At 48.2% G+C, this 23,152-nt stretch overlaps 1 protein-coding gene across 1 annotated transcript in view; it reads right to left on the bottom strand.

Annotated features, from left to right (window-relative positions):
• LOC119464030 (E3 ubiquitin-protein ligase UBR2-like) overlaps window positions 1-23,152 on the bottom strand; it is a 72,796-nt gene that overhangs the window by 13,663 nt on the left and 35,981 nt on the right. The window contains 9 exon segments of the mRNA XM_037724848.2: window positions 522-680; window positions 6,087-6,477; window positions 7,794-8,047; window positions 10,093-10,313; window positions 14,826-14,931; window positions 15,873-16,014; window positions 18,383-18,612; window positions 19,498-19,918; window positions 20,940-21,169. Coding sequence (XP_037580776.1) covers window positions 522-680; window positions 6,087-6,477; window positions 7,794-8,047; window positions 10,093-10,313; window positions 14,826-14,931; window positions 15,873-16,014; window positions 18,383-18,612; window positions 19,498-19,918; window positions 20,940-21,169 — 2,154 coding nt within the window.

The raw sequence follows: 23,152 nt of genomic DNA, 5'->3' as shown, positions 1-23,152 counted from the left end.
CACTAGAACCCAAGAGGAACTACTACATAATGACAACAATAAAAGCTCTTCAGAAGCAAGTCACATTTAAGAAAGAAATGGTCCGCTAGAAGCCTGAGAGATTGCCACAGCCTTGCCATGGAAATCATTCCAATACTTCTCTGAATTTCAGGAGATTTTGCTGCTGAGCTAGTAACGGTACATGATTTCAAAATCTAAAAGAGTGCCGCAAAATGGGAAATGAAAGTGAGACACACACAAACCCAGTGTTTGTGTGTGTCTCACTTTCCCGTTTCGTGGTGCTGTTTTAGGCTTTCCTAAATGCTACCCAAAAATCCCGTCTAGAGTGACAGGCACCAAAAAGCACTGCACCTGATGGCATACAGAATAGACCTGCTCTGCACATTATTAATAATCAGCTCTTTCACAAAGTCCTGAGACAAAGGTAAGCGTAACACATCAGCAAACAATAAAAGACTGCAAGCAATCATTGCGATTGCACGTCCGCACATCAAACAAACACGAAGAAACCTCTGACTCACCGCTGACAGATTTTGCGGTGTCATTCCAGCAGCAGAGAGCACTTCCCTGCAGAAGTCCAGTAACCTCAAGTCGGACTCGGAAGATTTGTGCTGCTCCTCAACAGGTGATGGAGAGTCCGTATCCATCTTCTCCTCATGCGGCTCCACCGTTAGGATCACCTGTGCAAAAACAACCACATACATTGCAGCAGTGCAATCAAAAGCCGACGCCCTCGACTGCATTTCCTTTACCTGGCGCCCATTCTTTTACAGTCAATGTCCAAACTCAAATTGCCACAGCCATGTCCGAAATAGCTTTAAAGGCCTGCCAGTACACTTATTAGGCGTGTCCATGCTCATACTATGACAGGAGACAGTAGCGTGTATAATTACAACACATTTTGTGTCCCATGACGATGGCCCCTTTTCATTCTTGGTATGCTGCACCGCAATACACTGCATATGCTTAAAGCATAACACTGCTGTATTGTGGCAAAGCTGACTTTCGGGAATCGGCATTATGGAATCCTTTAGACTAGGGGTGTGCAAATACCGAATAGTAGATTTCAAATCGAATATTGAATCGAATAAAGATTTTAAAAATCCAAATATCGAATCGAATATCACAAAATTTAACACAAACTTTTATGCTTCCAAATCTTGTGCAAAAATCACAGTGCTGCACATGCTCAGGAGGCTAATCACATTATTTAAGAATCTTGCTAGCTATAAGTACCTTAGGTACCTATGAATGGAGATGTATAGTATGCTCTACTCTTATTAAAAGGAACACCAAATTACTATGCCAGCACCACGGAGAAAGAATAACTCAGAAGGTGCAACTCGGCTCCTTCCCGCGTCGTCATAATGTCACGCTAGAGCGTGGCGGCGGACATTGTGACAGCGCCCCCTACCAAACGCCAGACGTATGGTCACGTGACGGCTTGTCGAAGTGATGCAGCGGATGCGGGGAGCGCGGGGCTTGGTCGCTCGGTCTTGTCGTCTGCTCGCGCGCGGATGCTTGATGCCAGTGCACCACCCTTGCATTAGGTAGCTACAGCTCGAGTACGCTAGCTGAACACGATGCCTGTCGCTAAACGAGACGGCAGCTATTACAACGTGTTCTCGCTAAGCTGGCTGGAGCGCCATGAGACGGGGACCGACCAGTACCACCCCAAGGAGCAATAATCGACTTTTTTGGCTGGTCAGGGAAGACTGCGCCTCCAAGGTCAGCATAGTATTTACGCCTGCTGAGCGTTCCACTGGGGAAATGTTTTTAGCAGACGTCGTTTCTCGTGTCGGTTCTCGATCCAAGCTTTCTATAGATCTCGCCCATTCTTGCAGGCGTTCGTTTGAAAGTTCGAGCGTTTTCCGCGCATTACTTATATCCACTGTTACAGTTTGGGACGAAGCATCGGTGCCCCATTTTCGATAATAATGAAACGCATACACAACGAACACTTACAACGTAGAGGAGCAATGGAGGAACTGCAGAACTTAGAAGGGATGATTCTGACTGCGCGAAGCGAGCGTCAGACTCTGCTGTTCAGTCTGTCCACGTCTCCCCAAACGTGCTGCAGAAATATAATTAAATTTAGTTTCCCCGCATGGTAGCTATGTATCGCATACTCTGATCGGTACTTCTTATGGTGCATGATGATAAAGATAAATAAATTCTCATTTTTTGTTACGCCGAAAAACTTGAAAAAGCACCAAGTGCAGTTTTCTATAGGCGCATAGGTATGGCTGCAAATCGTCTGCTCTTTCCATACGCGCCTGGCTATGATCGCAGATCGCCTGGTCCTTCAAGTGCTCTAGTTTCTTGCTCTTATTGCCGCATAAAAAGCATGTGATATTAAATTTAAATCTTAAAAAAATATTTATACCATGACAGTCTACACATATTTTATTCCTTGAGTGCAAACCGCGCTGGCGCAAATCTTTTTGCGGCATCCAACAACCCAGCGCAAGCGGCCAGTAGCAGACGACGCCGGGCGCCGTCGGAGAGCAATTTTTTTTTTTCCGTGACCGCCGCCGCGCGCACCGCTTCGACCGGGAGGGAAGTAGTTCCTTCCGTCGCCGCAAGGGACGCTGCACCAACGTTCACCACCAGCGTGTCTCCTCTCCCAGCGTGACATTATCACGACAAGTGCTTGCGCTGGCGCCGGCCCATAGTTTCACCTCCTGTTATTCTTTCTCCGTGGCCAGCACTGAGAAGAACTCAGTTCATGTACAAAGGTATGGGAAATATATTTTTTATCGATAGAATGTCTGTCAAATAGAATTAAATGCTTTTTTGCCCCCTGAATCTGAAGAAATAGCGAAGTTGTCCTAAATATCAATGGGCTTTTCAATTTAATAGTGGGCCATACGGTGCTTAATGATAATCTTCTATTGCTTATAAAGCATTGCTTACCAGTTTTCTTCCAGAAAACAGGAGGGTTCTTCCATCTTTATGGCAGGTGGCTTCTGTTTATTGTCAGCTCGCAAAGACTAATCTGCACTACAGGCAGAAGCGGGGAATATTCATCACGTCACTCGGAATCCGCACGGTCATCGGAGCCACTGATGGCGAAGAGTTCTCAAATCGGGAGGCCCATGGCAAGTTCGTGCGACGCCCCTCCCCCGCTATACTTTTCGCCCACGTCGATCTGCTCTCTGTGTAAATGCATCTGCAGTCATGGGTTGGCGAGCTGCCACATGATATTTTCGAGCCCGCCATGCAAATCCAAAGCTAGTCTTGTGATGGGTCACTCGAAGCTCCGAAATAGACGGTTGTGCATCGATGAACAGCATTTGGAACGAGGAGCCACCGTACGGTATTTCGCTAAGATGGCGGTCGTGAACATACAAGGTTATCCTGTGCACTCTCTTTCGTTGGCAAGGCGGTCTGTCAGCTTTCTGAGGCTCGTACAACCGCTTTGAATAGATATGCATTGATTTGGAAACCATAACTTTAATCGCCAATACCTGATGAAGCTCTGATTAGGCCTAACAGGCTAGGCAGTGTGGCCAATGGTGTGGCCGTGACAAAAATTCTCCAGCAGTTGATGTGATAACGGCCCACAAACTGTCGCGGAAAGCTTGTTGCGAATAGGTACCTACGAATGACACATCGGTGAAAAGTCACGAGGTCACGAGTACGGGTTAGACTGAGAGCCCTCGAAGCGGCGTTCAGGTCCGTGGTTGATCAGCCAGCAACTACTGCTCACACGAAGGTAGAAAGCTCCGAAATTCGCGAATCTGTATGTGTGACCATTGAATTTGTGTATTCGATGTGATCAGCGTGCCTTCCCGTGGCTAATCGGCCCAATCTTCACACATGCATCTGTTCTTTCCACCACGTGATGCTTTTGTTGTTCCCTCTGCTAACGGAACGTTAATCGCTTCGATCAGCCCGTCGACATGGTTGAAACGTGTAGCGATAACGATTGCATGCATCAAGGCACCGACCACAGCCATTCACTGAAGATACCGGTATTTGAAAAAGTGAATGTTCGAGAAATTGAATATTAGATATTCAATTCGCAAAACAAATTAGCACCAAACAACAGCAGGAAGCTTGATAGCGAACACAAGGTAAATATAACTGGTAGCGAAGCTTCCATAGAAATATTTGGTACAAGGTATTACGATGTACAAAACAGCTACGTTTCAAGCCTTGTGCGCAGCAAGAACAAATCTATCGGAACTGAGCACGCCCGCGAGCGATTAGGCAGAAAATAATCAGATAGTGGCTGCACCGAGGAACGAGAAGCCCATACGTTCAAAACATGGCGGCTTATAGGCGGTTCATGGGGCTTAGCGCCATCTGTGTGAGGAGGGAACACTTCCGGCGGAAGAAAAAATAATTTGATGTCATATCCGTTAAGAACAGAAGTAACGTCATTTTGATTCATAGGCGCGAAATTTGTTTTCGGAGGCCTGTCATTATACCTGTATATTCAAATGCCCCGCCATCCGACTTGGTGGGCGTTCCGAGCTTACTGCACAGAAAGCGATGCAGGAAAAAGTCAGCCGTACGGGTGTCGAAATCGTATCGCCTAACAGAACATACTTTCTTTGGAGGCCGGCGAACGCTTTGGGCATAGATTACGTAGAGTGCTCGTCCTTTCGTAAGACGCCAAGCCCATCGGCCAGCGCTGTCGCACGAAAACAACTCAAGTAAACAAGTATCTGACGGTCGCAACTCACTACTTTTGCCTGCACAGGTTAAGAAACAATAAAACTACCCACTTCACCTAATTCAAGCGTCAACATGCAAAACAACAGAACATGTGAGGGGGGCGTATTGTAACAGGTGAACTTTACGAGCGCGCCTTTCCACGCACTCCAAGAGCTGAATTGCATTGCAAGTGATAGCGGCGTCAACGCCCGCCGCTATCGACGGGCGCTCTCACGGTGGCCGCTGAAAAAAGGTATTTGTTGATAATGATCAAGTAAAATAGAGTTCTATCTTCTTTTTTCTCGCCATGCGTATATAAAATGGATTAGGAATTTTAATTTCGTTGAATGAATCTAACTGCGTGTCGCTTTAATTAAAAAACAATTTTTTTTCTTTCCCAGTGTTTATTCTCTCCAAACATAGTCGCGCTTCAATCGCTGCTCCCATAACCACCCTTGCTGATGTCGGTAACAATTGGTTCTGAACCGCTTTTCGCCCGAAGCTTCACGACCTATGTGGATCGACCTTGGCGAACATCCAGGATGCTAGGCCTAACGACAGCACAAGACGACTACTACAGCTGCCAGCAGATCAGCATGTGTGGACGCTGGTTCGAAGCTGCGAGATTAATAAAATGTTAATAAAACGGTGGCGGTGGCGGCTTCAATTAATGCCATCTCGGACCTGCGGTCACAGCAAAAGTCCGAAAAATCGGATGGTGAAGGGTTACAGTGTACAAAATTTCACGCGTCCTTATACGTTATTGACTTTACAGGCTAAGTGGCAGTGCCGTGAAGGCATTCAAATTATCAGGAATGTTAAAAATATCAGGCGCTGACAGTATTTTAATAGACCAACGCTTACCGTATATACATGAGTAGAGGCCGCACTCACGTAAGAGCAATAGTTTGGCCTACCATATCTTTGTGTGAAGCTGTTAGCAGAAAGTGTCTCACAGCATACGATGCTGCCCTAAGCAGTACAGCAGGCACGCAGCCGGCCACAACTTTGATGTTGACAGAATGTGCACATCGGTGTTGCACACAGACGAGCTCAAAGGGACAAATAAATTCACTCTAAAAACAAAAAGTGTTCCCTCTTTGGACCAATATAGCCTTGGACCAATATAGCCCACCCCCGTGTAAGGTCCGTACCTCGTCAAAATTGTGAAAGAAAAACTGTGCAGCCCTTGCATGACCATATACGGTATCTGCTATATACATTACATGACCTGCGCAACTTCACATCTGCTACACCTGTTTGCTTTCTAATCCATGCTGCTGTCTTCTGATCTCAAAACGTTACACCAATTGCATTTCATTCCATCCCTCATTACACACTTTCTTAGCCCACTCTGGAGATGCTGCTCAGTTTCCTCCTCCCAGTGGGATGCCACCCACCAATCGCACTGCACAACTCACCTGTACCAGGTGAAGGGCAAGGACTAGCCGCAGGACGTGACCGTCTAGGGCGCCCCCTAGGGGCAGGGGTGCAGTGTTGGCAAACAACGACGGTGCCGACAGGCACAGCGCCACCAGCAGTCCAAATGCGTCTATGTCCAGCACAGACCCACTGGAAGCCGTCTTCAGAGTCATGGCCACTGATGGAGGCAGGCTGGGTTCAGACGGCGACAAGCCTGCCGTGCCTAGGATGTCCTGCGCCAGGCACATGGTCGATGTCACTGGATCTTTGGAAGATTCGGCACAGAACGGTGCTGCTGCCGTCCCCATGTCGGTGGCAGGTTGAGAACTTGCAGATGGTGATGTTGCAGGATCGCCGTCTTGAGAACTGTTGGGGCATGTACCGGGCGGGCTATGAAGAACAAGAGAAAGTTGAAGCTGGTAAGAATTCAGTTTGGTACGAAAATATTAGGCAAATTCTATTTCATTCCTCTTGTGTGACTACTTCCACGGACTTCTTTTTCAAAACCAAAATGAGAAAAAGGACGCACATGAGAAATGTGGGCTCCTTTCTGTATTTTTTTATTTTTATAGTGACGTTTCAATTTCGCATTCTGGCTGTTTGCACAGCCACATCTGCTAAACAGCTATGGCCTGCTACATGCATGTCCTTGAAGAGGCTTTGAGTGGAGAATTTCACATTGCCAACGCACGGCAACTGCACCACCTGGTAGAAAGAAATCAATCCATTTTTACGACCAACACCTTTTGTTAGGCCTGACAGCATAAGGACAACACGACTCGCTCAAAAAACGCTGATGTATCATCCTGAGTGCTTTGACGTCAATGGAGTTGCAGAGGGCTAGGTGAAATCTGCACTAAAAATGTACCTGAAGCGAATTTCCTCGGGAAGCGAATGCTGATTTGTATCACTTCTTGATGCAAAGTACAACAAACATGAAGCAGTCATAATGAACAGACAGCAACAATGACAAATTTGGGGAGATCTGGGTAACTTCTGCAGCTGAAGCCCAATGCATAATTAGCAAACTAATGACATTAAATATCAAACTAATTAATTTCAATCAATTATCATTTTACTGTTTCTTGTAGTAATGTTACTCTACGCCAGAAATAAATGTGAACACATTGTTTTTAACTTTCTTTAATGCTGAATAGTGTTTGGACTTAGTCGGGTTAACAGAGAGCAAAAGTGTTTCAGTATTGCTCAACTTGGCTCCCCATGTCGCTGGTGTAAGGTTCTACATCCCGCACAAATCTACATGCGGCAGTTTGTTCGTCGGCGGTGTTGCAGCCAATTGTTTGCGCCACTGTGCATTCAACAGCACCGCAGCGTCACTTTCGTTCCAGAGTCATTTGTAAGGAACTCAGCGACAGGTACCAGGGGCGACAAAAGACAAGCTATACAATACAAGACAGCTATACAATACAGTGGAATCTCGTTGATACGATTCTGCATGATGCGTTTTTTTTTCTTATACACGATTATGTTTGGATAATATGACTTTCGGATTATATGTTTTATTTTCCAGCTCTCATGAAGATCGTATCAATGAGATTCCACTGTACTTAAAAACAGCGCTACCAACACGGGACGAAGAAAGAGAGCGGGAACACGGCGATGGAAAACCACCAACTCGCCCCATCTGCAGTTCCCTTTCAAAAGACGGCCGTTAGCCACAAAAAAGGCTGGAGACTAAAGCCCACCTGGCCACAGCAAACACCCTGCCCAGCAGTCGCAGGCAGTGGCTGGACACGGCCTCGGGGGGCGAGACGCGCAGCGAGGCGGCCGCAGTGCGGACGAGGGCCTCGAGGCAGTGCAAGCGCCGCGCTGACAGGTCCCCCAGCAGGGGCTTGCCCCGCAGCAGCCACTCGGCCCCGTGGATGGTGTAGGCGCACGACCACCACACCTGGGCGGGCACCCGGTCGTCGTCCACGTTGGGGTGCGCATCCAGGCCCACCTGGGAGACACCGGAGAGTGCGCGTGCGTGAGGAAGAAAGAAGCGGCAGGCCGGTGGGTTACTGGCTGTCACCTCTATCTACGGGAGTGTGTTTAGACGTCCTTGCACAGGGGTCAACAGTATTGTCTGGAATGCGCGAGCCATGAGAGGCCAACTGTGTTGGCAACATCTAGCGATAACACCTGGTGTGAAACCGGCTGGATGCGAGCCTGCACGGCTACAAAAGTCTGTAAATAAATTTTGTATACTGGTGTCATCAAGAATGTTGGACACCTTGAAATTTCTGCATAATTTCTCCCCAGGTCACCACTGTCAACAACAGAGGGGTCGCAGCAGAGTGCCAGAACAGGAAGACCAGCGTAGCAGGCTTCTAGAACAGAACTGCGCATGGCGTGCTTACGCATTGAGCACGTGCTGCCCCTCTTTGTTTTTCCCTTCTTTCACAGCCGGCACCAAGGGGCCGGCTGAGAGCGCCAACCTTAGCGTCCCCGCGTTGCGACGTCGGTGGGCGCTACAATCTGATTGAGAAGCTCACTAACTACTATGGCTGGCCCCTGAAATCCAATGTTGGCAATGTTGAGGAGATGTGACGAGCGGTGATGGCTACGTACCGTATTTACTCGAATGTAATGCAGCCGCGATTGTAACGCGAGGGTGGACGTTTCAGTCCATGAAATAGAAAAAATGAAACTGTGAATGTAATGCGAGATCAACAGAATGAGAAATGGTACCTTTATTTAAGGAACCAATTCGGAAACGAGTTCTCATTACTTATCATCGTCGTCTAAGAAGGATACGGAGCTTTTCTTGGGCAGTATTCTCAGATGATCACTCTGGGAGATAGTTTCACTCTCGCGAAATTTCGCGTGACTCGGCACCGAAAGCAGCTCCGACAAGTGTTCCTGGCATTGTGCCAAGCTCACTATCAGTGCCAAGAGCACTGTAGGCACTTTTGGAGGCACTCTTGGCACTGGGGTTCCGAGCCAAAACGAGCCAAGTCTCGCAAAAGCAAAACTATTTCTGAAAGTGATCGTCCGAGAATCAAGTCATCCGCACTGTCAAGCTCGTTTGAGATTAAGAACTTATTTAAAAGACCGTACAACCATTTCATTCGGGGACAGTACCAGCCCACGACGAGGCTCTTCCGAAAAGCCCCGCATTTACAAATGGCCTCCAATTGGTGCCACCACCTGTGGGAATCCTTGGGTCCCATGACAGCCACACGCGCGGCGAACATCGCAACGGGCGCACGTGCGCCAGGCAGGGTGGGGAGAGGAGAAGCTTTCCTTTCGCGGGCGGCGCACGGGAGTCGCAAGCGTTATCAGCGCCACCGGGTGGGTCACGTGAGATCCCGCTGACATCGCTTGAGTCTCTTTTGGTCCCCAGCAAGCGGCGATGGCGGAAGTCTCCGCCGCCACTCCCGTATTCCCGCACGTGGTTAGTCAACCGTGTTCTTGCCGCGGCGATTGCCGCAGTCGCCCGTATTCCCCAGTTGGTAAGTCGGAAGCCCTTCTTTACCTAGTGTATTAATCTCTTCGAGGGAACCATCAGCGATGTCAACTATAGCTAGCTGGCCTGCTCAAAGTGTTAGTTGCAGTCGTAATAAATGCTTTCCGAGTGTACACGTGGTTGTCGTCTATTGTTTCCTCGAGCTTGTACCGGACCGCGGTTGATGCACAGGCATGCGCCAACCGCGGGGCTCGGTGTGCCGAGGCAGAGAGCCGTTGGCTGCCCCCACCTATATCCCGACATTTGGCGTTCCCAACGTGGGGCAAGCTCTTGGAAAATGGGACGACGATCGGTTCGGGGCGAGGAAGGCTTTGTCCGAACCAGCGTTAGGCCTCACCCAAAGGCGCAATTTCTAGCTAGATTGGGCATGTGATTTCTTGAGTGCCAGTTTTCTCCTCTAAGACTACGCCCGAGGCGAGAGGGCGCAGCAGCCGACGCGGTGGTCGATTTTCCCTATACATATGTAAATAGCCTCCTTTCTGTATCTTTTTTTATTTACTGCCAAAACTACAAGCAGGCGTGTATGGAGAACCCACCATGTAGCAGGCCTGGCAGAAAAGCTTGAGCATTTCAGACAAGGTGCCGGGGAACTGCAGGCCACCGGCACCCTCTGCGCCGTTGCCGGCACCATTTGCGTTGGCGCCCGCGGGCTCCTTGTAGCAGGCGTACAGGCGGGACAGGTGGCTGGCTGCTTCGGGAGGAATCGCCTCCAGCACCTCCTTCAGGGGCGGAGGCAGCAGTCGCGGGTGCATCTTGTCTGCGCAGCCAAAACAGAAAAAAGATTAGACCATCCTAAAACCGTGGACGAGTTCAGCTTGTCGGCAACTACAATCCCACCCAGACAAGGCGAATTATTCTATGTGACCCCTGCCGCAAGGACGTTCGCATGCCAGGATTGCAGCATTCGTGGGAGTTGTTTTCACGGATTTTCGTCAGGCTCTCTTTTCCAAGCATATATGCAAGAATGCTCAGAAGCACGCCTGATGCGTCTCGGAAACTTATCAGAGCGACAGCCTATCGAGTCACTCACACATGTCCCTCGCCATAAAGAACCCCACTCTTAGTGATGCTGACAAGCATTTCGAGGCACAGCCTAAAATTATTCCTCAATATGAATAGTTTCAGTTCAAATAAATTAATTCCTTCCTGGCTTCTTTTCTACACTGTAGATAATAAATCTATACACTGTAAAAAATGCATCACGAAAGTTTGCTTAAGGGCGAGTTCAGGTATTCTGAATTATTCGATTATTAGGGGTGTGTGAATACCAAATAGTAGATTTAAAACCGAATATTGAATATCGGAAAATTTCTCACAAAGATCAATGCTTACAAATTTTGTGAGAGAAGACACCGTGCTCCACATGCTCGGGAGTCTACTAGTATTGCATTACAAGAATGTTAATCAGCAATTTGGGTACCTAGGAATCAAGATCTACAGCATGGTATGCTCGTATTAAATGTAATACTAAATTAATATGCCAGCACTGATTACAGCTCAATTTTATATGAAGGTCTGGAAAAAATTTTCGTTTATCAATAGAATGGCCGTTGAACGGAACCGAGTGCTTTTTTGCCCTCTTAGGCTGAATTACTGAACCTATATTGTACTGAACATAGACTTTCAGTGTAATAGTGGACCTCTCTTTTATGGCAATCTTTTATTGCACAGAAAGCTGTCCTTTCCAGTTTTCCTCCAAAATACAGAATGGTTTTTCAAGCTTCGCGGGCAGGTGGGTTTTGTGAGTTACTGTCAGCTCGTGAAGGTCAGTCGACGCAACAGACGAAAACGTGGACTACGCATCCTGTGAGTCGATCGCCGACTTCACACGTAGCCATTGTTGGCACTGCACGGGTCGATCTGCAGTCTCGCCGACGATAAAGAGCCTTTTCATTGTCGGGTTCAGCATCATTTGCCCCCTGCCAAAGGTTCCAAAATTGTAAATGCCATGGCAATTTTTGGCAATGCACTCCCTTTCCTATCTGACCGCAATTCTAACTGACTGGAGCCATTCATATCTGCTCACATCACCATTGCCACATCAAATAACCATCAGTGTATTCCAACGTCCTGCTCCTGCACTGCTGACTGGCTCAGCAGCGTTGCGACTGGCGCGAAGCCGTTGTTTCTCGATCAAAGCGTCCACTCACAAGTAACTTGGACACACAGCCTGCTCAACTTGCCGGTCGAATGCATGCTAAAGATTCAATACAAGCTCAACCCGCACTATCACATCACATAATTATTAACTTTATGGCCACAATGTCAAAACAAGGTTTGCAGAGCACATTTGAAAACATCATTTTCAATTGCCAGCAATACCTATCGCAGAATTTTTTTTTTTTTCCACATTTAAAAGAAAGCCATAGCGGTGCACAAGTGGCATGCCACAGTGTCTCTTTAAGGGGGCGGTCCCACTCCGGCAGCACGCACTCAGCGTTTTAGTCATTGTTTGCAGACGCACTGTGCTTCCTGTGCTCATTGGACGAATGTGAACTTTACTGCATTAGAAAGCTTACCATCTGCGCTTTCCAATGACACCTAGTATTATCGCCTAGCCTGAAGCGTTACCTGATGGCAGTCAACACAGTGGGAGCAAAAAACAGCGCTTTTGCTGTACTAGCCTCTGTTATGCTGTGTTTCCGGGAAAACTGTTCCACATAACAAAATGAAATTTGCTGTGCCTTTCGATTAAATATTATACAAGGTTTCTCTGAAGCGAAATTGAGTGCAAGGCAATTACAAATTTATATAGGTGCCAATAAAAATGGGCAAAACTATAAAAGTTTATGAATGAATATCTTTCTTTTCCTTTTAAACTCAGGACAACAATATTTAGTGGTTTTCTAGGCTACATTGTACTTATAATCTATGCCAAGTTGCTTTGTGTTCTGATGAATAGTTCGTGAGGTATTATTTCAAATTGACAATTTATGACTATACTTGGTCACGCATTACCGAAGAAGGGACAAAACTATTCAAGCTGAAACTCTGAAATTTTCAATAATTTTCACTAATCAAGCAGCAAGCCCTTCTCTTGGATTCTATAAAAAGAAAAATTCTTATGTTAATTAGGGAATCTATAGGGGAGCAGTGAATGTAGCTAGCTTTTCTGATGGCCAGGTCCGTGCAAATTGACATTCTTTTTCATGTACACGCTAATTCACAACAATTGTTGCACATTACTAGAGCCATACAGTGTCTTCAACTAATTACAAGCACTTGCCAGTTTTACTAAGCAGTGCTTGAAAGAGAAGATTTTCAACAAATCATATATTTCACAGGTGATTTTTGGTGGTGACGCGATCTGTGCAAAAAGATATCAAACTGTTCCAAGTCAGTTCCAACATTTGTCGAATGTGGAGCCACTAAACATTACAAAGCGGGCGAAACGCGGAGGGAATTCTTTCTCCAGGTTTGAGTGTTTGCCTCAGTCTAGTCACCGCGCCTACCCCACATTCCTTCAAGCACACGTGTCTGCAACTACGCCTTCAATGTAGTCCTACATGAGCTCACTTACTTGCGGCTGCGGGGAGAAAAATATGAAAGAAAGAAAGCACCGTGCACAGTACATCATGAGTGCATGCCAGCTAGCCGGCAGGTTAGGCTATTGTGCCATTGTGCCCGGTAGAATTGCAAATTGCCCATGCCTCCTCCTATTTTGCAGGCTCGTTCCAGATACAACGATATCTGAAACTTGCTCTCCCCCCGCAGTGAAGTGCGATGTGTGTGGCAGGGTACTGTGACTATTCTACGCGACGCCGGTTGAACGATAGGATTAGCAGCAAACAATGAGCGAGCCTTGCAGACTGCAGCAAAAAGTGCTGATGGCTGCGTAACCTGCAGCATTCCAAGCTGCGCGCTACTAATCAAATGGCATATGTTCCGACGCCCAGCGAAGTATTGAAGCGTGATTTGACCGCGGCACACGGGGTCGAAACAAAACTGGTTTCAGCTGTGCCAACAACTCTAATTTCTATGCACGTGGACTGGGGTAGCTTACAAAAGCACTGCTACTCCTTGAAACAGTCGGGCCTCGACACCCGGCTGTTCCATGCGACCTAACAGTGCCGGTGTGCGGGGCCTGTGTGCGGGGCCTTCTTAGTCGTACTGTTGTAAATATTTCGTCGTTATTCTATACTCTCTACTAACCTTTACCCCTACTCTTTTACCGCCACCTCTCCTCCACTGCCGACTGCTGTTCAGGTGTCAGCAGACTGCGCTAGACAGTTACTGCGGTCCGTAGCAATTTCCTTCCCTTTCCTTTATTTATCTATTTATCTGTTTATAGGCACAAAGCAATAGTGAACGTTTCAAGCCTAGAACCTTTGTTTAACGGGCCCACACTTTGCAGAATCCTAAAAAAAATAATTTAAAAATTTACACACTAGGAAGAGAAAGAAACAAAACTAGCTGACGATAAATGGCACTCAAGGTTCTGCAGTAAGCACTGGTCTGCAGGCCATCTGCCGAGACTGCTTTCGAAGCAGCAACCCGCACTCACATGACAGCCACGTCAAAAGCGGCAGCGACGAACCACTGATAGCCACGATCATCAGCACTGACCATTTTACATAGAGAAAAGTTCGACCAAGCGGGGACAAGGCCAGGACGTGCAGCCACAAAACAACAATGGTGCCAGGCACAACTTGTCCTGAAAAGAAGGGGGAGGGGGAATTTTCCTCAACTACAGCGGATCACCTGTTGCAGCGTCACAAGTGGGTCAGACATGCTGTGACGGCGAAGAGAAGATTTTTTTCGCTTTTTGCAGACATGACTGAGTGGCGTTGCCTGGTGGGAGAATCTGAACTACACGCAAGATGGCGGTCATGATACCTTCAACTTAATAATTTCGGGGGGGATGCTTTAAGCACAAAACAAAAAAAAAAGCATGTTACTTAGGTGTTTACACATTGCGAACAAGTGAAACAGGTTTTAAAATGTGCTTTGCACACCCTGCAGTAACATTGTAGATTTAACGTAAACTAAAAACCTTGTTAATCACTGTAATTATTATTAAAGAAACAGTGCAGGCTTGTCCAGGAGGTTCCCAAAAACATGCAGTTGGTTTGATCTGAACAGATCGTTTCACTTCGTTCTTAGGCTTGCTGTGTGTTAATTGGAACAACCAGTTTGCACCAAATCTGCGTCCCCCGGCAACTTGAGCAGATGTTGACCACGGTCCGCTAGCCAAGTCACCATTGTTTTCCAGCCAGAAAAACACACCCACCGGTTGCCCAGGTGACACAATACGGTCCCCCTTACTCACCCTCGCTGGAGGGACCCTCCCGACGCAGCAGGGTGGCTCGCTCCAGGGCCAGGCGGGCACCCCGCAGCCATGCCTCAAAGCCTGGGTCGGGGCCAAGGGCCTGAACCTGCGTTGCACAGGACGGCGAGAGAAAGAGCAGTGGTCGCTGACAGCACACAAAAATGACAATTACAAGAGAACCCTACAGCTAACGTCTACAGCAGCTGCAAGTGTGCTGGTTCAGCCAGCACAGGAATCGTGGGTACATTGTCCTTGGTACATTGTCCTAAACTTTGTCCTTCTGGCTCAAAATGACTGTCACTTTGCAAACTGATCATCATGAACCGAATATTGTGTTGTGAATGTCACAATTAACACTGAACTTGCGTATTCGACGCCATCAGCGTGCCTTCCGGTGGCTAATCGACCCGATCTTCACACATGCTTCCATGCTTTCTACACGTGCTACTTTTGTGGTTCCCTCTGTTCACGTAGCGTTAATCGTTTTGATCTGTCCAGTTGACCTGGCTGAACCTTGTACCGATAAAGATTGTGCGCAGCGGGAATGCTTTGCACAACAAGGCACCGACCACTGCCGGATCATTCACCGACGGTACCAACATTTAAGAAATTTAATACTCAAGAAACTGAATATGAGATATTCGACTCGCGAATCGAATTATTAAAACGTTCGCTATTCCATTTGAACTCAAACATTCGATTATTCGCACACCCCTGATAAAAAGCACTAATGGTGCACTAGGCACAAATTTGTTCTCATACCCAGCAGTCTTAAAAGCCTGCCTCTTATGAGCACAATGTGTAGCATGCACCGTTACGTAACTTCTCATGTTTCATGCCTACTACAGCAGCCAGGATGAAATTCATCGCACATTCACTCCAATGTTACGTTTGATCGTGTGCACTTGATTATTTGATATATTCAAAAACTATTAGAAAAAATATTCCGTGTTTACGAATGGTGACTGTTAGACTCGAAGAGTGAATAGTCACAAATGAGACAATATTTGATTCGTCATTCTCGTTAACCATGCTCTCGCATCCTACCTGGGCAGCCCGTTCAAGGCACTCTGAAGGCACCAGCGCCGACACCGGTGGCAGCAGGGGCACCACCGCGTTGCTCAGGCACTCGCACAGTGGACAGAGGAACTCGCGCTTCTCCACGTTGAAGCTGATGTGCCGGCCATACCTGCGCATGCATCCACGTGCATCAGGTGACACGTGGCTGCTTGTTCCACTCTATCCCCCTCCTGTAGTACAGTTGGCATCAAAAGGCTGCAGATCGCGACATGTTAGAAAGAGTCGTCGAATTTCTGAGCCGTTCGCGACCATAGCCTTGTAAAGCTGAACAACGCTACCGTATTTACACGAATCTGATGCGTACCCGTTTTCAGAAAAAAATACGCCCGGAAATTGCCTGTGCGTTAAAATCAGATACGAAACCAAAACCGTGTTCGTGGTGTAGGCAACAGCCTACCATCAGAGGTGTAGAATCACCGCTATCATGAGATGGTGGCAGAGCACGTTTTCTTGAAAGTTGCTGTGGGATCATTTCGTGCTCGACTACAATTGCTTTCGAAGATGCTATCCCGTTCGCGAGAGTTCGCGTGACTTGGCACCGGATGCGTTGGCGCATGCGGCCACCACCACCTCTGGCTCTGTGCCCAGCTTGCTACCTGCGCAGAGCGCCAGGAACACTCTCAGTCGCATATTTCGATAAGACACGCAAGATCTTGTGAATGCGATAGCAGTGTCTCTAAAAGTGATCTCTCGAGAATACCATCTTGTGTGTTTGGTATCTGTGGCCAATGAAGCACAGTGATCCACATCAAATATTACATCAGTGGTTCTGGCAAGTTGGTTTTCCATAATGATAAGTAGTGAAGCGCGAAGCAGGTAAGAGGGACACGTAAAGGACGAGCGCCTAATATGGAGCTAACAGCTTTGGTGCCATATGGTTGCACACGAGGATTTATTGACCACTTGCCAGCTCCCAAGCTGACGAACTAAGTGACGCCTGTGGTTGAAGAAATGTTCCACATTGAACTTTGTTTTCTGTGCTGGTACCAGCAAATCTCCTCGCGGGTTGTCGCACGTCGCCATTCGCAGCTATCACCTCCAAGCCTATTGTGATAAGCATCTTCAGCTATCCACTTCATAGCGCCCGTGGCGTAAGAAGCATACTGCGGGTTTTTAAAAGGCGTTAACCTAAACGCGCCACCATTCCCTGCTGCAGGCCGCGTGAAGTAAGCGTCATGTTTCGCTCAAGTGGCGTTGTATTCTGGCCTCACCCAACAGCTGGATTTCGTTTCGGATTCCCATCGCTATCTTAAAATGACAATGTGCGTCAGGTGGCTCGGGCCCTAATATCTCGATGCACGTCGGCGTCCTGAGCTGCACCAATTCTCAATGAGTAGGCACGTTAGAACTTCCCACCAAAATGCTGCACCCAAAAAGCTGCCGACTCGGGCCGAATTCGAGGAGCGCAAACATAAGCTTGCCGAAGACACAACAACAAAAACGCGCATCTCGGGGCCACTCGGGCACCACTAGATCAGTGTATGTCGGTGTCTCATGCTGCAGCTATTCGCACAATGCATTACATAGATGTTAACTACAGTTGAGTCTGCCGAATTATTTAGTGACTTTGGATTGTATGTTGTCACGGTTAGTACAGTAGTCTCGATAATTCGAACTCGAAGGGACCCGAAAATTTGTTTAAATTAAAAGAAGTTCTAGACGTGTACACGCATGCTCCGGCGCGACGAATGGTGGCAACCTTGCCATTTGAGAGAGTAAAATTTCCGCCGGATAGTTTTTTTTTTTTTTTTTCTTCGTCACGCGCGGCGTTGAGGGGTCTCTCTTAAGCTTTTCCTCTATGGCGGTGTCGGAGCTATGCCAGTCGGAGGCATTGCGCTGCTGAGAGCATTGTCGGGGCACGGTACGTTTGCATTAAGCGTTGCAAATGCTTTCGCGTTCGAATTACCAGGCATTTTCGCCAATTGGAATACACAACTTTGACGGGACCACAGCGTCAGTTCGAATAAACCGAAAGTTCAAATTAAGTGTGTTCAAATTAACAAGATTTGACTGTATGTTATTTCTAGCACTTTTTTTACCAAAACGCATGAACGAGGTTTTACTGTACCCAAGAAAGTTGACGGGAGAATGACTGCCATGGCACAATAGTAGAGCATTGCATGGGTATCGCAAAAGATCTGGGTTCAGCACTCACCCGCAGCAACTTGTATCTTCGTCCACATTCACTTCCCTTCTCATCATTTCTACACTTCCCTTTAGGACAACTGTAAACGCCCCCTAGGCTTTCCTTGGCTTCACTACCTGCTGGCTTCGTACAGTTAAAACCAACAAAAATCAGACTCCCTGGTTCCCCTTATTCTTCTCACCCATACTTGCGGCTGATGGTCACAACCGCAAAGGTACACGAGACAGTTTTGAAAGCGCATCAGAGAGGTCCCGAGTGATTGCAGGTCCCATCAAAAATCGGCGCCATCGTTCTCCTTGCTGCCTAGGGCCTTATGGCCAGCAATGCTCACCTGGCCGGCCGCCGTCGCTCCTTGGTGACGACCGACTCGAAGAACTTCTGCCAGCAGCGGGCGTGCATGACGTGGCCGCAGGTGCTGGCATGGGGGCCATAGCGCAGGTCCCCGAAGGCACAAGTGGGGTCTTCCTCGTCCAGGGGGTTCGAACCCTCCTTCTTGGACTGGGACTCGTCCTCGTCCTCCCCGCCTGAGGACGGTGGGGGCAGTGGCAGCTGTGACCGATCCTGCACATAAACCACAGCAGTTAAAGCTTTTGGTGCCCTTGACTGATTGGTTGGGTCGTATGGGGTTTCAATTTTCAAAGCATGTGCGTGAGCACCAGCTTCCTTTGCGCCAAAGACGCAGGAATCAAATGGCCTAATTTGTAGCATTTGATTAACCATTTCACGAAAGCTTCGCTTCACATAGATTCCAAGACGTGTGCTGGATATGGACAATATTTTTTCTAAACAAATTATTCCCCAGTTTATTTCCAAATGTTCACAAAATGTTGTTGTCAAGCCAGCTAGGCCCTTAGCGATATTGCTAGTTGTTGGCATCTGCAATTAATACATAATGTCGTTGCAACTCGGGTTGAAAAGCAATGTAAAAGAAGATTTCAAACTGCAGCAGAGATAAAAAGAAGAATCTTTTTCTGTGCGAAAGAAAGAAATGAAAGAAAACGCACAGATCCAACACAATGCTCGAAATCTAAATGACGCAAAACTCGTTTTGAGTTAGCGAGGTAACAGCAGTAGCGATTGACACAAGCACAGCCTCGCAGCCTGTCTGCATCGCGCTCACAAAGGCGAGGATGCGTGCTCATAAAAGCATAAATGTGCCACGGAAGCACAGCAGGCTAATCTTTTCATTCACAGCTATCCGCATCAGACATAGTTTATGTCACCTTTATCAATTACGCAATGAAGCATAGGAAATACCGAACTTGCACTGCCTCGATCGCCAATGAGGCTGCTTCCCCCTAGAAGTGGACACGTCTACGCCCCCATCAGCACGCACAAAAACGTACTTGCGTTTGCACTCGTGTATATTTTCGCGCACGCTGGTCATTATGAACGTACCATTAGCGAGCCTCTCTGCAACACAGGCGAGCCCCGCTCCGCGCTCACCTTGGAGAGCACGGTGGATCGCTGCACCAGCACGGACAGCACCAGGGTGCGGCCGCTCAACGACAGCTCCTCGTCTTCGCGGCACAGGATGCACGTGTGCCGCACCACCTCGGGGGCCGCGGCCGACGCCACCTCCGTCTCGGTGGCCTCCTTGAAGAGGTCCGAGTACTCGCGGATGAAGTTCTTCTGCATGGCCGACATCTGGGCCATGATGCGGGCACGCCGGGCTGCGGCCGCGGCCGCGTTGCGACCGCTGCCTCCCCCGCCGCCGCCTCCGTCGGACCTGGCACTGCCGGAGGAGTCCTCGACCTCCATGGGGGTCGAGGCGGTTTCGGAAGGGCCGTCGCGGACTCTCTTGAAGTGCCGGAGCGTGTGGTCCAGCAGGGGCTTCTGGCTGGGCGCACGAGGCGAGGAGGCACACCTAAGAGCAAAAATGATTGAAGATCAATTGTTGCTGTTGTTAAAGGGCGCGCTTTTTTTAAAAACAGGGTGGCTCAGAAATTAAGATAACAACAGATGTCATGGACAGAATAATCCCCCTGCCACATTTCCTGTCTGCGGAGAAGTAAACGATTGCAGCATGTGAATGGTGCCAGTAGACAGAGCAGGTGTCATGCCAGTGCAGCAAAATATTAGTTTTAAGATGGCTGTGCTAACAGTACCGTCGTCAAAAGTTCCATTGAGGAGGGAGATAACGTTCTTGCTTCAAAAGAAGAACTCGGCAGCAGAAATTCATATTCAACATTATGTGTACAGCGCTATGTAAACAGGTCTCTCGTTTTGCTGTATTGAGTTTGATAACAGCATTTCACACCTGTCAGTGATGTAGAAGAAGTGTTGATGTGACTTTGATGGCAATTTCTATGCTTGCATCAATGCTAGGCATACAGATGGAACAAATGTTTCAACCATGGTGACTGCATGGAGAATTAATGTTTACAAGTGTCTCACCATGAAATGTGTCAGTGTGTTTGCGCATAAAGGGCTTGTGACGTTACTTTTTCAACCTAGGTGTGCACTATCTGTGTTCAGGGTGCTCCTCCAGGATGAAGGCTCGCTAGTTGCGGTGAGGATTCATTGTGGTGCCATAGGCACCAAGCATGAACAGACAATAACATAACTGCAGTTGTCACGGGCAGAATAATTCCCTGTCACATTTCCTGCTCGTGGCAGCAGCAAACATCCCAGCGTGTGAATGCTGCAATAGTGCCATTGTCTGTCGTCCTCTTTTGAGTTCTTGCTTGGCGTACAAGACACCACAATGAATCTATACCAACCAAAACACATTTCAGTCCTTCTGCAGTGACAACTGCGCGAAGCCACACAGCAGCAAAGAACATAGCTCTTGTGTTTCTCGAGAAAGACAGCGCTCGGCCGTAAAATCGCCAGAGTTGCGCTTCAACGCAACTGCACATGCATGCGCGGACGTGCCCAGCACTGACTTTTCGAGGGCGGCAGCCAGCCCTCCTTGTGTGGCCCGGGAGGTGAAGGCGAAGAACGAGTCGGCCATGGGCACCCCCTTGTCCCGCAGCCGCTGTTCCTCGTGCAGTGCCACCCCGATCAGGTGCAGCGTCTTCTCCAGTTGGGTCTCCGAGAATGCACCCGTGCTGGGGCTGGTCGAGCGCTCCAGCACCAGGTTCAGCACCTGCGGCCGAGAGAAGGAGGAGTTCCATCATCACCACAATCGCGCTGCTTTGTACCTGGAAGCACTGGTTTCAAGCACTCTCCTGTGTACAAAGAGGCAGATGTCAGAAAAAAAAAAAAAAAAACGGGAGTGGCCCACACAATACGGCCCTGGTTCCAGGTAATAGCTTGAAAGGAGCCCACAGAGAGAAACATTAGGCTGTAAAGTCAAACCTTGATACGACGAGCACAAATATAACGATGTAAATATTAAATTTGATCAGCCATACTTAATTTCAATGAGTGTTCCACTGCTATGGCAAAACCGAAAATGCCAGATCCAATTGAGACAATATCAGGGAATATTTGTTTGTTCAGTAGCTCAAAAATATGTACTGTATTTTTGGCTACCCACGGGCTGCCAGAACCAGCCAGGACGATTTTGTTCTGGCTGCTCTCTGGAAGTTCTCTGGCTAGCAGACGACAAAAAGAGGCGATGAGCGCTCGCCACCATCTTTGTGGGGACTTGACGGATTGCAGCGCAGGCGCTTGACAACTTTTACCTCGCTCAGCGAACTGGCTTGCGTTGAACGCTGGCGAGCACCTCCCCGGCTGACGTGGTTTTGGACTTCGTCTCACGTACTCGTCGGCGCAGTGCATGGATCACTGATTGCGTTACTTCTAGTGTTATCTTACTAGGGTTCTAACGCACCATTATGCCTTAGGAGGCGGTGCCATACGAGCGGCGGTGAACCATTTGAAGCTTTCTTTTGTGTGTGTTTATCCCGTGAATGCTTCTTCCCCGCCATAAATGGCGCGCACGGCACTATCATCGTGGGCGCTGTCGATTATGCTTGCATGGTATTTTCATCGTGTTCCGCGCAAGTTGTTCGCGATGTTGTAGACGCCCATTCCCACACATCGCGGTGCCTTTTCGGTTCATCTTTCTCTGGTGGTATCGCTTTTCACATCGCTCGCGTATATGCGGCGATATCTCTTTTTTCCGCAATTAGCGAAGGCGTCGTAGCTAGCCCATGTTCGCCCAGTCTCTCCGTTGTATGTTAGGGTGGCAGCTCAAAACCGATGCGTTCTAACTATATATAGGTCGTTAATGTTAAAAGAATGTACTGGTTGAGATGAGTAATGGCCACACGTACATTACCTTTATTATTGTTCTCATGATCGACCAATACTATTTTTCGTGTGTAGCTCTTCGCTGGTCACAAGCAGTGTGCATTTTCATGCGCCAGCCTCGCAGCCCCAGCCAAACCAACATTCTGAAATTGAATTCAAGCATGTCGGCACGAAATTTTATGCATATAAGATGTACCCGATATCCTGCTTTTTCCTGTCTTGTGAAATGATTTCAAATGTTGCCGGTGGCCTCATTAGGAATAGGCAGTGGGAGGCATGGCTCGCGGATGAGGGCCGGGAGAGCCAATTGGCTCTTCTGGACCAAGCCCAGCGAATTGCTCGTGCCAGTGGAGCCCTGAGATAGGAGCGCCAACAAGCCGTGCCTTCTTTTATTTATTTATTTTCAATAATGTTTTTACTTACTCACCGGTGGCCGACGTGATCACTGCGAGCTGGCATCCTCGAGCGATCGCTTTCGCTATCGATAACTTACACGTGTGATTTCGCGTTTGGCATCGGACGCGTCGTACGCCGTTTGTTGCACTGTGCAAAGTGAGGTGCCCAGTTCGTGTCCTGTGCCGAGTCGCACGAAATCTTGAAAAGTGATCGTATTCCCGAATGCAACTGTATATTTTAAAGCTGGCAACACAGAAACGGGCTGACTACGCCGAGCGTGCGCCGCCCACGCCGGCCGCTGCCATGCTGGTAGCATGTTTAGCAGCAGCGCTGGTGTGTGTCTCCCTTCTTGTCCTCTTGTGCGTTTTTTTTTTTTGCGGTTTCCCTATCGAGCTTGTTTACAGTTATCCCGCGGCCAGCGCCGTCCCGGCGTTCGATTTTGCAAACTTCGGGCAACTTCGGGTTGTCTTAGGATCCCAGCCCACGTGACTTCCTATCAGAA

This window comes from Dermacentor silvarum, chromosome 9, assembly GCF_013339745.2.
Source record: "Dermacentor silvarum isolate Dsil-2018 chromosome 9, BIME_Dsil_1.4, whole genome shotgun sequence".
Lineage (NCBI taxonomy): Eukaryota > Metazoa > Arthropoda > Arachnida > Ixodida > Ixodidae > Dermacentor > Dermacentor silvarum.
This window is presented reverse-complemented; position numbering and strand designations above follow the sequence as displayed.